This window comes from Mustela putorius, unplaced genomic scaffold, assembly GCF_011764305.1.
Source record: "Mustela putorius furo isolate JIRA1106 unplaced genomic scaffold, ASM1176430v1.1 tig00000281_pilon_pilon_pilon, whole genome shotgun sequence".
Taxonomy (NCBI): domain Eukaryota; kingdom Metazoa; phylum Chordata; class Mammalia; order Carnivora; family Mustelidae; genus Mustela; species Mustela putorius.
This window is the reverse complement of record NW_025421343.1, coordinates 16,523,320-16,538,943: the sequence shown is the minus strand read 5'-3', so window position 1 is coordinate 16,538,943 and position 15,624 is coordinate 16,523,320. Positions and strand designations below refer to the sequence as shown.

The 15,624-nt window shown below is 40.0% G+C and overlaps 2 protein-coding genes across 3 annotated transcripts in view; both read right to left on the bottom strand.

Annotated features, from left to right (window-relative positions):
• The window catches only part of CKAP2L (cytoskeleton associated protein 2 like), a 32,216-nt gene extending 30,716 nt beyond the window's left edge, over window positions 1–1,500 (bottom strand). The window contains exon 1 of the mRNA XM_045079137.1: window positions 1,405–1,500. Coding sequence (XP_044935072.1) covers window positions 1,405–1,435 — 31 coding nt within the window. The 5' untranslated portion in view covers window positions 1,436–1,500. The remainder of the gene's footprint in view (window positions 1–1,404) is intronic.
• A 4,444-nt stretch (window positions 1,501–5,944) lies between these two features.
• IL1A (interleukin 1 alpha) lies at window positions 5,945–15,079 on the bottom strand. 2 transcript variants are annotated; one of them, XM_004771000.3, is made up of 7 exons: window positions 15,000–15,079; window positions 14,292–14,367; window positions 13,268–13,316; window positions 12,364–12,574; window positions 10,597–10,770; window positions 9,167–9,285; window positions 5,945–6,964 (listed from the first exon to the last, which is right to left on the bottom strand). In XM_004771000.3, exons 2-7 carry the CDS (start codon window positions 14,357–14,359, stop codon window positions 6,773–6,775), a joined length of 813 nt encoding a protein of 270 aa, XP_004771057.2. In that variant the 5' UTR covers window positions 14,360–14,367; window positions 15,000–15,079; the 3' UTR covers window positions 5,945–6,772. The 2 variants fall into 2 exon arrangements, with proteins under 2 accessions (XP_004771057.2, XP_044935073.1); XM_045079138.1 differs by lacking the exon at window positions 5,945–6,964 and adding an exon at window positions 6,971–9,049.
• Window positions 15,080–15,624: the final 545 nt, after the last annotated feature.

The following is a 15,624-nucleotide window of genomic DNA, read 5'->3' as shown; positions in this document are numbered from 1 at the left end:
GGTTCATGGCAAACATCTATTACATGGTGACTTTCTTTTTTTAAAAAAAAGATTTTATTTATTTTTTTGACAGAGATTGCAAGTATGGAGAGCAGCAGGCAGAGAGAAAGGGGGAAGAGGATCCCTGCTGAGCAGAGAGCCCGATGTGGGGCTCCATCCCAGGACCCTGAGATCATGACCTGAGCCTAAGGCAGAGGCTTAACCCACTGAGCCACCCAGGAGCCCCTACATGGTGACTTTCTAAGCAAGGCATTTGTGAGGGTATGGAAATTCAGTATTTCTGTCTTCAGGAAGTTTCAATCTAGGAGTGAAAATAAAATAAACAACAATAATTACAATATAGGGAAAAATTTAGGTATCCTAAGAAAGGGTCAAAGAAAGAATTAATGAGAGTTCAGAAGCAGGGAATGAGTGAGAGGAGTAATAGGTGGTTGGAGAAGGCTAAAATTCAATAATGGCAAAAAAAAAAAAAAAAAAAAGACAGTGGGGTGCAAAACAATTCTTAATTTCATTAAACCGAGTTGCTGTGTGTTTTGATATCCAGGTCTGATGCATCCCTAGGAGACAACTTTGAGGATTATGCATTTTACTGTGCCAGGCAGTGTAGAGAGCACTGGCTGAGAGACCGGGTCAAAATCCCAGCGCTGTGGCTTCTAGCAAGTTAGCAAACCTCACTGCTGCTGAACCTATAAAATAGAGACAGAAATGTCTATCTTTAAGGGCTGTTATGTAAAGTGCCTAGGACAGTGCCCACGACCAAGCAGATAGTCAACAGGTAGTATTACTGAAACTATCAAAACACTGTGTGCATTTGGGAGTTGGTGGCCTCTGAGCCATATTTTGAAAGGCAGCTAAGGGCTCCAGGTACGTTTAAGAGATCAGGGAACCCAGGACCCTCAGTTCTCGGTGCAGATTTAACCAACTTCCAGTGCCCACGCCCCCCTTTCGCCCCCAACCGCGTCCACCGCCCCCCTTTAGGGTCAGACACCGCCTCTTGGCAGCTGTCAAAGATCAGGCGGCAGCACAGAGGACCACGCCCAGGCTCTGCCTGGAGCCCAATCTGGGTTAGGGAGCGCTTGGCTTCCTTTGGGGTGTGCGACCCGGGGAAGGGGGTCTCAGGTTCTCCACCTAAAAGGAGATGACAATGACGTCTCTTTGCAGAGCTGCTGCAGGAATTACGGGGAAGATGCCTCTAAGGCATCTGGCTCCGCATCTACTCTCCCCTACCCAGGGCCAGGGCCTGGGCTCCCATCAGCGCTTTCTGGACTGGAAACGCCCAAGGGGGAGACTGAGGCACGGGAGCGGACCGACACTTCCCGCTAAAATAACTGACTCGGTGGCCTCCCTTCTTCCCCGCCCCTGCTGGAGCGTCTGCAAGACGCAGGGCCTCACGATCTTACTCACCCGCGGCTGCGGACGGCCCCGGTGGCACCATGACACCTCCGCGACAGTTTTTCTTCAAAGCCCGCGCCTGAAGCTACGGACCGGGCCCAACGCGTCCTCTCGCTCTCATTGGCTCCCGTGGGTTTGAAACTCTCCAATAGGAAGCAGGAGAGGGCGGGACAAAAGGAATAGGGGCCTTCCGGTTGGCTCTAGCCTTCGAGCCCTCCCCGGGAGCCCTTTGATTGGAAGAACGTGCAGCTCCCGGACATTAAAGGCGGCTGCGGGAACTTGCGACCGCGTTCGCGGGAGAGTCCGGCTGGTTTCTTCTGAGCGACCGTGCACTGCCGGTCGTGGAGTTGGGTGGAGTCGGTTACGAAAACCCGCTCGGCAGCATAAGCAGGGCCGCCTTACTCCTCTCACACCCTCAGAGTCACAGGAGCTCTGAAAACAATAAGGTAAACCCCAAATCTGATGAATTCGGAGCGCGTCACCAGCATATTAGCTTTACTTGTGAACGTTCTCCTGAATCTAAAAGCTCTAAGTTCTTAGTACTGCAGGGTGGCTGCCCTTTTCTATTTTTTTTTTCTTTTTAACCGAGGCAACATACACCTAACGGAAATTGCCATTTTAACCAGATTTAAGTGCACAGTCCAATGGCATTAAGTACATTCACTATGTTGTACAACTCTCACCACCATCCAAATCCCGAACTTGTTTATGGTCCTAAATAGAAACTCTATCCCCATTAAAGTGGAAATCCACCCCTCCCTTTGGGGGGAGGGGAAGCACCACTTCACTTTCTATGTGTGATTTTGATTACTCAGCGACCCCCATTTAGGTGGTATTGTCGGCTTATTTCCCTAAGCAGTAAGCGCTCAAGGTTCATCCATGTCGCATCATATGGCGGGATCTCCTCCCTTTCTAAGGCAGAATCATATTCCCTTGTATGCTTGTACCACCTTTATCCGTTCATCTGTGGATGGACACTTGGGTTGTTTCCACCTTTTAGCTGCTGTGAGTAACCCTACTATAAACATGGGTGCACAGCTACCTATTGGCATCTTCTTTGGGGGTGTTTGTAGAGAAGGAGTTTTGTTGGATTATATGGTATTTCGATTTTCAATTTTTAGAGGAAGTGCCATGCTGCTTTCAGAGTGGTTCCTTTTTAAGTCTTCCTGAGTCATTAGACATACCCCACTCCTCTTATTTCAGCCTGAAAGTTTTCCTTCAAAGCTTGCCCCCTGGGGCACCTGGGTGGCTCAGTGGGTTAAAGCCTCTGCCTTTGGCTCAGGTCATGATCCCAGGGTCCTGGGATCAAGCCCTGCATCGGGCTCTCTGCTCAGCAAGGAGCCTGCTTCCCTTCCCCTCTCTGTCTGCCTCTCCACCTACTTGTGATCTCTGTCTGACTAATAAATAAATAAATAAAATAAATAAATAAAAAAAAGCTTGCCCCCTGTTTTGCCTATTCGCTGGTTTCATGAAGAGGTCTGGGGAATGTTTCCGGTATTCTGCATGTCAGGGTACCTCTCTCCTGGATGCTGAGAAGTTGGGTAGAGAGGGAGTCATGTCTGGGTCCTTGTTTGCCACATTTGCTTCACCAGTTGGGCACTCAGCTGTGCATGAAGCTATCATAGCGGCTTTTCACTTTGGCCTCCAGTGGGGAGTTTAGCTGGGAGCCATGCAGAGTTTTCTGGATTTATGCATCTTCATATTTACATTAATTATATACAAATATGCTTCAAATACAACAACTGACAATTATTTTAATGAAAATTTTGGACTCTTTGTCGAGGACCACGATCCTTCCTAATGGTTAACAATAGCAGCTGGGCAAGAGCCCTTTTGGTTAATGAGTAAGAAAGAGGCTTGTTTACAGACAGTTTCAGAAAAGCAGAGGGAGTTCTGTTGGTCTTTATGGAATTTTAGTAATTGAATGGATTTCAAATTATCTTGCCTGATCTCCCACCCAGTGCAAGAGGATTCTATAGATCCCATTAGGTATTTCGTCTTTGCAGGAATATTGCTGGTGTCAAGGAATTGCCTTACCTTATTAGAAAGCCCTGATTATTATGAAACTTTCTTTGAAATGAGCTCAAATAAGCCTCTTGCTAATTGGTCCCACTTTGAGTAACATAGGCCAGTTCCACACCCTTTTCTACATTCTTTGGATAGTTGAGGGACTATTTTGTGGGACACAAAGTGTGGAAAGAAAGCTAGGTAGGTTTTTTTTTTTTTTTTTAAGTATTCAGCTTGTCATTTTTATTTTTTTAAATTAACACATAATGTATTATTTGTTTCAGGGGTGCAGGTCTGTAATTCATCAGTCTTACACAATTCACAGCACTCACCATAGCATATACCCTCCCCAGTGTCCATCACTCAACCACCTCATTCCTCCCAATCCCCTCCATTCCAGCAACCCTCAGTTTTTTTCCTGAGATTAAAAGTCTCTTATGGTTTGTCTCCCTCTCTGGTTTCATCTTGTTTCATTTTTCTCTCCCTTCCCCCTATGATCCTCTGTCTTGTTTCTCAAATTCCTCATATTAGTGAGATAATATGGTAATTGTCTTTCTCTGATTGGCTTATTTTGCTTGGCATAATACCCTCTAGTTTCATCCATCTCCTTTCAAATGGCAAGATTTCATTTTTTTTTTTTTATGGCTGCAAAATATTCCATTGTATATATGTTCCACATCTTTATCCATTCATCTTTTGATGGACATCTAGGCTCTTTCCATAGTTTGGCTACTGTGGACATGCTGCTATAAACCTTGGGGTATGTGTGCTCTTTCAGATCACTACATTTGTATCTTTGTGGTAAATACCCAGTAGTATGATTGCTGAGTCATAAGGGTAGATCTATTTTCAAATTTTTGAGGAATCTCTATACTGTTTTTCAGAGTGGCTGCACCAGCTTGCATTCCTACCAACGGTGTAGGAGGGTTCCCTTTTCTCTGCACCCCCATCAGCACCTGTCATTTCCTGATTTGTTAATTTTAGCCATTCTGACTGGTGTGAGGTGGTATATCACTGTGGTTTTGATTTGTATTTCCCAGATGCTGAGTGATGTTGAGCACTTTTTCATATGTCTGTTGGCCATCTGGATATCTTCTTTGCAGAAATGTCTGTTCATGTCCTCTGCCCATTTCTTGATTGGATTATTTGTTCTTTGGGTGTTGAGTTTGATAAGTTCTTTATAGATTTGGATACTAGCCCTTTATCTGATATGTCATTTGCAAATATCTTCTTCCATTTTGTTGGTTGTCTTTTGATTTTGTTGACTGTTTCCTTTGCTGTGCAAAAGCTTTTGATCCTGATGAAGTCCCAATAGTTCATTTTTGCCCTTGCTTCTTTTGCTTTTGGCGATGTTCCTAGGAAGGTTACTGCGGCTGAGGTTGAAGAGGTTGCTGCCTGTGTTCTCCTCAAGGATTTTGATGGATTCCTGTCTCACATTGAGATCTTTCATCCATTTTGAGTCTATTTTTGTGTGTGGTATAAGGAAATGCTCCAGTTTCATTTTTCTGCATGCAGCTGTCCAATTTTCTCCCAACACCATTTGTTGAAGAGACTATCTTTTTTCCATTGGACATTCTATCCTGCTTTGTCAAAGATTAATTGACCATAGAGTTGAGGGTCTATTTCTGGGCTTTCTATTGTGTTCCATTGATCTATGTATCTGTTTTTGTGCCAGTACCATACTGTCTTGATGAGGACAGCTTTGTAATAGAGCTTGAAGTCTGGAATTGTGATGCCACCAACTTTGGCTTTCTTTTTCAATATTGCTCTGGCTATTTGAGGTCTTTTCTGGTTCCATATAAATTTTAGGATTCTTTATTCCATTTCTTTGAAAAAAAAATGGATGGTATTTTGATAGGGATTGCATTAAATGTGTAGATTGCTTTAGGTAGCATAGACATGTTCACAATATTTGTTCTCCCAATCCATGAGCATGGAACATTTTTCTATTTCTTTGTGTCTTCCTCAATTTCTTTCATCAATCATTCTTTCATCAATCAGACAACAAAAATAAATTAAAGGCATCCAGATCGGCAAGGAAGAAGTAAAACTATCACTCTTTGCAGATGATATGATACTTTATGTGGAAAACCCAAAAGACTCCACTCCAAATCTGCTAGAACTTGTACAGGAATTCAGTAAAGTATCAGGATATAAAATCAATGCACAGAAATCAGTTGCATTTCTATACATCAACAACAAGACAGAAGAAAAGAGAAATTAAGGAGTCAACCCCATTTACAATTGCATCCAAAACCATAAGATACCTAGGAATAAACCTAACCAAAGAGGCAAAGAATCTGTACTCAGAAAACTATAAAGTACTCATGAAAGAAATTGCTGTAGTTTGATCACAACTTTTAGAACCTAGAAGGAATGTTGCTTACATTCCAGAAAAGAAAGATTTACAGTTGTGTCATGGTTACCAAAGTTAAGTTTATCCCATGTTAGCTAGTAAGATTTGATAGCAGGTGAAATTGAATGATACAAAAAAGCTAAAGCAAATTTAGAAGCAGAGGAATGAAAGGGAGGTTAATTATCAGCATAAAGTATTAATATAAATTTATTATCATAATTACAGTGTTTCCACATATTACAAAAAGCAGGACTCAGACCAAAGTGCCTTGTTTAACTAAGTCAAACTCATTTAGCCTAAAAAATACTTTATTATTGTTAAGGATGACTGTTAAGGAATTGCCATAAATATAATATCATTTTATCATAAAATATATTTATAAATATATGTATACATAAATGATAATAAATATATAAGCTTTGCTTTCTTAAGGCTCAGTAGTTTCATTCAAGAAGTATTTTATTAAACTGATCTCATTGATTAGCATAAAATACTGTTGAGGCAAGAAGGATGTAAGTATCATCTCCTCCGTTTTAAAGATGATCAAACTGAGGTCCCAGAAACTTACAGTATTTGATTGAGGGTCCATCAGCAACTTAAAGGCAAACAGTTGGAATGAGATTCTAGGCATATGGCTTCTCATTCCAACTGCTATTGTGGGTATTTAGTTTTCTTATGCCTCAGTTACTTAACCAATCTGTAATACGGGTAGAATCTTTTTGGTAGCCATAGTCAGTAGCCTCGGTCCTCCCAAGATTGTTATGAAGAATAATAATTAAACTGATTGCTAGTTTGCAAAGTATAGGGTGTTCTTAAATAACAAATAACTTTATATATTAGTGTTGTTTGCATTAGACCTTGCTCACTCTGTTACAAAGAGAGTAAATATTCATTTGGAATTACAAAGGCTCAGCACATGCTCAGCAAGTGACTAAGAGTAAAGGATTTGACTCCTCCATGTACATAGTACATATGGACTGTCAACACTTCACAAGTAAGTAGACCCCAGAGTCAAGTTTAGGTTTCCAGTATCTGAAAGTCAGTGATAGAGGGTTGCCCTTTTGCCATGTGCACCAGTTTTCGTTCCTGTGTGGCAATGAACAACTTTGGCTGGGCGACTGATGTGAAGTAGTTCTTCGTGCCATGACGTTCCCAGAAGAAGAGAAGGTTGGTCTCATCTTTGATGGTTTTGGGTGTCTCAGGCATCTCCTATGATAAGAACAGAGATATGTTAGAGAACAAGATTCCAGACAAAAAACTGGAGTGCACTCCCTGGACATTTGGCCTTTGTGAGAAATATAGCACTTTAGGACACTGACTCTGTAATATGATGATATAGATTCTTCTTTCATTTGTTCATGCAGCAAGCATTTATTACATGCCTATTAGAGTATGGCCCAGTCTACACATAATAGTTAATTTCCTTACTTAACTGGAAAGAAATCCAAATTAGTCAAGGATTGCCAATGACAGTAGTGTCTCACTATATCGTGGCAGGTAGAGTAAAAACATTGTTCTTGTCCTGCCTTCATAAGCAGAAAGCACTTTGCATAAAACATGAACACTAGCAATTGAGATCTCTAAACATTTGACCACTAAGTGTGCAGTTCATATCTTAGGGAAAATAATTTATTATTAAAGATGTTTTTCTCCGTATTTAAGCCAACGATTAAAAGTTTACCCTCCCCGCCACTTCCAAGTATGTTAGGAGCTGACTCCTTACAATATAGTTTTTGACAATTGTATCTTTTTAGGCTGTACTATACTTTTGAGTATGAATAGAATAACAATACTTTCATGGAAAAGTGAAATTCACCTTTCAACTTGAGATGATTCTTTTGTGTTCTTTTTAATCGGAAGCAACTAATTATCCTTTTGAGCTTTTCTTGTCAACAAGGGTTTTCAGTGGCAACAAGGAATTTATTTCCCAAACCCCTTCCTCTCCTAGTTTTTTCCAATCTTAGTAAATATATTTTCTCCCCCGCTCCTGTTGGTTCTATCTCTGAAATCTAACCCGTTCTGTCTACTTATTTCTACCTGCCTCACTACTTCCACTCCCATGACTATTATCATTACCACCTAGTTAGGCTCTTTGCTTTCTCCATTGTCTTCATGCTGATCTAGTCTCCATTTTAGAAAATATAAGTGAAGTTAGGAAATTTCCCTATTTGAAACCCTTTAATGCCTTTTCATTTTACCTCAAATGAAACCCAAATGCAAGGTTCTGCAAGCACTAGCCTCTGCTTATCTTTCCTCCTTCTTTTGTGCCCCAGTTTTAGAGTGTTTCCATTGATTTCTGAACCTGGCATTTTAAACTCTTGAAGCTCTAGGTCCTAGATGCCCTCAGATCCCTCTCTTTGGAATGCTTACCCTCACCTGCCCTCTTGCACCATGCTCCTTCCTACCAGGAGATCCCATTCCCACAGGGAACTCTATGTAAAAAGCACTCTCCAATTTTTCTCTATCTCACCACCCTATTTATTTGCTTTACAGCATCTTGTACTTCTTGCTGGTGTTTGGCTTATCTACTGTCTGTGTCCCCAAGAAGACCAAGTTCTATGAGGCTGGGGACTTTGGCTCACCATGGTCTACACAGCTGTTGACACTATGTTTGAATAATCGAAGCCTCTCAATAAATAATGCCTGTTGAATGAATTCATGAATGAAGCTACTGCCCTAGTCTGCAGACATCACTTTTACCTCACTTCATCCAGTTAGAGAAATACATAGCACCTACAAAAATTCCAGTTGGAGTTGGGGGTCTGCATTATACATTTACTAAATAAGAGTCACCTACTTACCAGCAACTTAGGAGTAAACATCTAAGGCTGTAGTGGGCATGTGTGTGTCTATGTTTGAGGGAGAGGTGGTAGTGGAGATGGGTCTGGGAGGAGGGGTAATGCTGACACCGGTGAAGAGAGAGAGGCAATGGAGTCAAAAGGCCAGGGTTTGAGTCTTGGCTCCCTGTTTTTTGTTTTGCGCCCACTGGCAGGTGATTAACCCTCTCTGCTCCTAGTTGACTTGAGTATCTTGCAATCAGGTCCTATTGTCCTAATACCTACCATCATATAGATCAGATGGAAATTGTTAGTAAGGTTCAAGATGGGTGGAATAAATGGATGCCCTGGGATGGGAGGTGACTAGGGTCAGGCAGGTTAAGGAAAAAGAAGGAAGAAGGGAATTTACCTTTTATTTACTCTGGCCACCTCCATTTTACTTTCTCATAGATCCTGCCTAGAAGTGCCTCTGGGGATAGGTGAGAAGTAGCATGTGGAGCGGGTGGGCAGGTGGAAACTGTGATAGGAAGAGAAGAGGATTGTGCTACTCTGCTAGGGGTATCTGTCTATTTGGGATCATTCACAAAGATATGGGATATAAATGAAGGTAAATTGGGGACCGAGAATGACTGACCTTTAGCAATACAGGTTCACCTTCATTTTGGGCACTCACAAACAGCCGAGTTTTTGAGATTCTTAGAGTCACAGGAAATTTAGAATCTTCTGAAGTGTAAGCCCCCATGTCAAATTTCACTGTCAAAGAGAAAAGCAAAAAAGAAAGTAAATCCATTGTATATGAATGAAATCAAGTGTTACGTAAATTGTGTGTGCATGTCTGTGTGTATCTGTATTTAAGTCTCCAACTATGGTGTAAATACCAGAATGGAATTGCAAACATCTTTTATCCTTTATAATGTCTGCCATATTTACTAGGCAGATAAATACTTGGTTAGTGTCTCTGGAATTTTCTATGTTGAATAAATCCTTGGGGGCTATTTGTTGACTCTCTTGTAATTACATTAATGGGATAAGACCCCTCAACTTTTGAGCTCATGAGTTCATAATAACCTAAAATGGAGGGGTTTAGGGAAGCTGATACACTCCTGAAAAGTAGTTGTTTTCCTTAGAGAAGAATACTTAATAAGAGCTGTATAATTATTTATCCCTAGGAATCCAGGAGTTCCATTTTTGGGGTATGATCCAAAGAAATAACCTCATAGGGAAAAAATTATATACACAACAATATTTGCAATAGAGTTACTTAGAGCAAACCCAAGAGACCAGCATAGTAACATGATTGAATATTCTAGTGTCATTAAACATGGCAAATATATATGCTATTTCAATATGTGGGGGAAATTTTGTGAAATAGTATTAAGTAGGAAAATACAGCACAAAATAATTTGTAAATGTCATAGAGTGTTATCTGAAGTATGCCCAACCAGAAAGCCCTGTTTGTTTATTAAAAAGTAGCCTCTTTGGAATTCTGAAACCAGTTTTATATACTGAGGACATGTCCTGAAGCTAAAATATGTACACCATGGAAACTGGATTTGTGTGACGAAATTTCTTGGACACTAAATTTCATCCTCCAGAACATATTCTCAGCTTATTGCATGTTTTGTTTCACAACTGTGTTCTCAAAGATGATGATTCTTTCTAGTTTGGTGTTATTTGTAAGTTTGAGCAACAGGCTTTCTAATGGAGAGTGATTGCTCCTTATTGGCTTCTGGGCAAATCTGGGTAAGTCATTTAATATTTCTGAGAGTCCATTTCCTCATCTTTAAAACCAAGGATAATAACAGCTGAGAGAACTGAAGGAGATACTTCCTCAGAAAGCTTTATACTCAGTGCTCTCAAAGACTGGAAACTTCTCTCTTGTGGAGCTTCCTGATTTGGCTGAAGCTCCTGTCCTTGCCCAGCATTTTACTGGGGGTTATTGTGCTTCATCCTATTCTAGAAGAATTGTACAAAGCTAGGAATCTAGAGAGGTTTATATTTTGAAAAAAAGTTTGAAAGAAATGCAAAACTAAGAGGAGGGGAGAATGACCGCTCTCCACTTACCTGCATCATCCAGATTCTGTAATGCGGCAGCCATGAGGTAGTTTCCCCCAGTTTGTTGAATTATACTTTGATTGAGGTTGTCATTCAGAATGAATTGCGATTTGATGATCCTCATGTAGTTGTATTTTTCATTGCTACGGAAGTTGTATGCTGCAGATCTGGGCTTCATGATTTCTAAAGCCATTACACAAGCTCAGATTAATGTCTTTGTATAAACACAGATGATATATCTGCTCTAATGCAAGCATCAGAAGTAGCTATGGAAGGGGCATTAGGAATATTTTAATCCAGGTGAAGAAACTGAGAGAGAAGAGAAGTCACCCTGTTAGCAGAAGTGGTTTCTAGGATTATCCTCATGGTTACTTACTTCTTTTTAAACTTCAGTTCCTCAGGGGGTAATTTTTTAAAAATAGATTATTTATTAAATATTTTCATTTTGGTTGTTTGGAGGTTTCTAAGGAAATAGGGAGACTGCTAGCATTCACTATTACATTTTTCAAATGAATACACTGAGAAAAAAATGAATTATATGTTCCTGAGGATACAGGTCTAAATGTCTACTCCCCTTTCTGGACAGTGGTGTATAACAACAGCTTCATAAACCCACATGGTTCTGAGTAATTTTATGTCTAGGAATCTATTCTAAGGAACTGGTGATAAAAATGAAGATATGATATGGATGTTATTGGATGGATGTTCATTATCTATTACTTATAATTTGAAAACCTGGTACCTAAGAATGCCCTTGATATATTGCTAAGTGAAAGAAGCTGAATATAAAATTGCATATAATCCTATTAATGTTTGTTTATATGTGTGTAGGTACATGAAAAAGACTTTAATTTGCTGATGAACCCTTAATCAAATACTTCAGTATTTTCTCTAGTCTTGGCAGTGGCAAAACTCTTAGTGTTTTTATTCTCTTTTTTACATTTTCTTGTATCTTCCTATTTTCTAGGTGAATGTGTATTAGTGTGTACCTGTTACCTTAAAAAGCTCTTATTTAAAAAATGTTTGGTTTATGTTTCATGTAGAGGCTTATAACAGTAGAAGCATGGGAAAATAAACCTGTTAAAATCAGAGCTAAATTTGGTGTAAAGCTCTCCTGCTTACATACTATGTGACTTACGTAACTGAGCTTAGTTTCCTCCTATGTAAAATGAGAATGTAAGATTGTTGTGAAATGTAGAGATAATGCAACCATTCATAAAGTAGCAGTGTTGGTAGTATTAACAAAGGTAGTAGTAGTAGTAAGGAGGAGGAGGAGGAATGACAATACCTAATGTTTATTGGGTATTTAGGTACTAAGCATTATTCTAGTCCAGGAGCTTACAAGTATTGACACATTCAATCTTCACAACAAGTAGGGACTCTGATTATCTCCATTTTACAGTAGAGGAGACTAAAGCGCAAGAAGGTTAAATAGCTTACCCAAAGGGGCGTAGTTGTATCTGGAGGAATATAGCTTTTAAGTGGTCACCCACTAAAAGTTTATAACTGCTTTCTGCCGTAAGGATAAAAGTCACATGACCTTTACAATATGGCCACAATATGAGCCCATGAGGAAGTATTCTGTAGACTCAGGTCACTGGTCCTCTCTCCCCACTGGAGAAGGATAAACATTAATTTTCCTTCCTTATAGTCACCAAACCGATGCCTGGCTGCCCTCTTGTTCCTAGAATCTCGGTTTTATTTTCTCCTGTGTTCTATCGTCTCCATTTGCTTAACAATGGAAAACAAAGATATTATTTGCACTTGACTTCTTACCTTCTTCTGTATCATTGGTAATAACTTCCAGGTCATCATCAGTGATGAATTGATTTAAACTCAACCGTCTCTTCTTCAGAATCTTCCCGCTGGCTGCCACCATCACCACATCCTCCTTGAAGGTAAGCTGAGATGTCTTTGAGGTTTCAGAGGTTCTTAGAGACATGCAGTCCTCATGAAGTGGGTCATAGTTCACATCATAGAAGGATTTCTATGAGGAAGGAAAATGGAAACTGAGGGGCTACGTACGGTTGTTGAATGAGATCCCTTTCAGTAGAAGTTTTATCCAATAGATTTAGTGAGAAGGCTCTCTATTTCATCAATCTTCTCCTCCCCATTCCCTCTCTTCTTCCCCCACCCCCAACCTTCTTGTCTTTCCCTCCATTTCTCTCCCACCTTTCCCTTAGAAAATCTGTTGAGCATGGAGAATGTCATCAACTATTAGTGTATAGAGGCAGTTGGTCTCACTTATGATGAAGAAATGTATGTATCTGAACTTCTAGTGAGGGCGAAATAAAACTTTCTAAGATTCAAGCTAATGCTGTTTTTTCCTGTTAGAGAAAATACTGCATAAGATTGCAATCCTATATGTGGAATTTAAGAAACAAGGCAGAGGATCATAGGGGAAGAGAGGAAAAAATGAAACAAGACAAAACCAGAGAGGGAGGCAAACCATAAGAGACTCTTAATCTTAGGAAACAAACTGAGGGTTGCTGGAGGGGCCGGGGTAGGGGGGAACGGTGTGGCTGGGTGATGGACACTCGGGAAGGTATGTGTTGTAATGAGCACTGAGTATTATATAAAACTGATGAATCACAGAAATGTACCCCTGAAACTAATAATACATTATATATTAATAATAAAAAGAACAGCAGTCCCATCAGAATTACAGTCATTTGCTTACCTGACTCAGAGAGAGATGGTCAATTTCAGAACTGTATTCTTCATTTTCACTGTCAAACAAGACAATGAGAATGTAATTCTGTTTGTTATATCTCTGCTGTCACTGGCCAATGTATTTTAATGACCACATTAGCTTTGGGTAACACACACATAGTCATTATTGTCCTCTTTGAAAATTAAGGACTTCTATACATACATACATATATGCAGTAATTTGTGCCTCGCTAATTTGGAATTAGTAATCATCAGGACTGTTCTTGAACTTTACCTGTGCTTTAACTTCAAAAATGGGGGTTGGCTAAAAAATTGAAGAGCTGGAGTTGAATTTCAGGGAAAAATGTTAACCTCCTCAAGAGAGAAATGCTTTTTGAAGCACTTCATTTTAATTAATTTAATTTAATTTTAACCAAATAAGTCATGTGTTACACATTGCTTTCACGTATTCACTAAAACAGATTTAATAATTTATACTTGGGAACTATCCAGCAACATTTTGATAACGTAGTTTGTATTAGTAATGGGAATACCGTGTTTGTTTAACATATCCTATAAATTTTAATTTTATTCATTTATCTTTCCCTTATGTCTGAATGAGGTTTGGCTGTGTATGTACATTCACAGGCTCAAATTGCTGTGGAGCCATTACCTCTTCCAGATTGAGATCCAGATCAGAAGTTGGTTTCTCTCTCTGGCAGTTCATTAAAACCCATTACGGTATCATGTCATGTGAACCTGACTGAGGCTGTGTCTAAGTAGATGTTGAAATTCACTAGGAGACTAGTGACTAGGAGACTGTAAAAATAATTTCTCTACAATGGCTGTCTCCCTGTCAGTGTCATCTCAGTGTAACATGCAAGATGCTTACTTTTTCTGGATCTTTGCTGAACCTGCCCTGACTTCAGAGGTAGGATGCATCTCTAGACCTCTGCCAGTCTGGCTCCATGCTAGTTACTGTAACTGCTAGATAGATTCTAATATACCTTGATCCCCTCATTAAATTACAAGAGATAGAATTGATTTCCTACCTGTAACAGTTCTTCAGGTCCTTTTTGAAAATCTGAAGGTCTTCAAAAAGGTCAGGAACTTTGGCCATCTTGACTTCTGCAACAGAGAACACCAGTGGTTGTCAGCCTAGTCAGCTACCAACCAAACACCCGCAAGGGGAATCATCTCTGCTTTGTGCTTCTTGAGAAGCTTAATGAATGACTTAGCCTATACTCAGCATTTTCCCCATTCTTTTCACTCCCTTGAGTTATTTTCATATGTATCTGTCTCCTTTCTTAGACTATAAACTTCTTTTAGAACTTCTGTGTTCTTTTTGTGCCCCACCCAATGCATTGTATACAGTAGACATTCAATGAAAGCTTGGATAAATTAAAGAAAAAAGCCCACAAGAATAAGGTCTTTGCCTTATATAGATGCAAGAAAGGGACAGATTTGGAAATTTCTAGTTTTCCCCTAATAGTTTTAGTAGTAGAGACTCCCTCCAAGGGAAGGCTCGGCTGCGCTGACCAATGCCTTAATGTGAAACCAGTTCTTCTGTCCCTCAGCTCCCCATCAATAGAAAGAATTATTTTCTGAAATCTGACTGTGATCTAACTCACACACCAAACCAGGGACTGACAAGAAAGGAAGGAAGAAGCTTGTGCTTCAGAGAAGGCAGTTTGAGAGACAATGGCCAAGGAGAAAAGCAAAATATATTTTAAAAGTCAAAGATGTGATAAGGACAATACCTTTGCTGACTCAGGCGCCAATGAAATGACTCCCTCTCTGTCTGGAGCCCTAGTCCGGTTACTTCGCCTTTTTGTCTTCTGGAGTAGGCGTGGCCTGTATGCGTCACGGGGGAATTTACAGGGAAGAATTGTATTTTTTTTTGTTACTTCACCCGGAAACTGACCAAATAATGACAGATTACATGCTTGATACTAGTGTTGTTTGCAGAGATTCCAGGAATTTCTAACTTGGCTCATTTATTTATGGCTTTGCTCTAAACAATTATAATAAAGTAGTCTTAGAAAAAGAGAAGAAGGGCAGGAAATGTTAACTTTTTTTTTTTTTAGGTATTTTATTTATTTATTTCACAGACAGAGATCACAAGTAGGCAGAGAGGTAGGCAGAGAGAGAAAGGGGGAAGCAGGCTTCCTGCTGATCAGAGAGCCCAATGCGGGGCTTGATCCCAGGACCCTGGGATCATGACCTGAGCCAAAGGCAGAGAACTTTAACGCACCGAGCCACCCACGTGCCCCAGAAATGTTAACTTTCTAAAAATATATGGTTGGGAGGAAGAGAGAACTCCTAAAATCAGAATTCTAGATGGCCAGAGTTGGAGAGGAGCTTAGGAACTGTATTTTGTGTTTT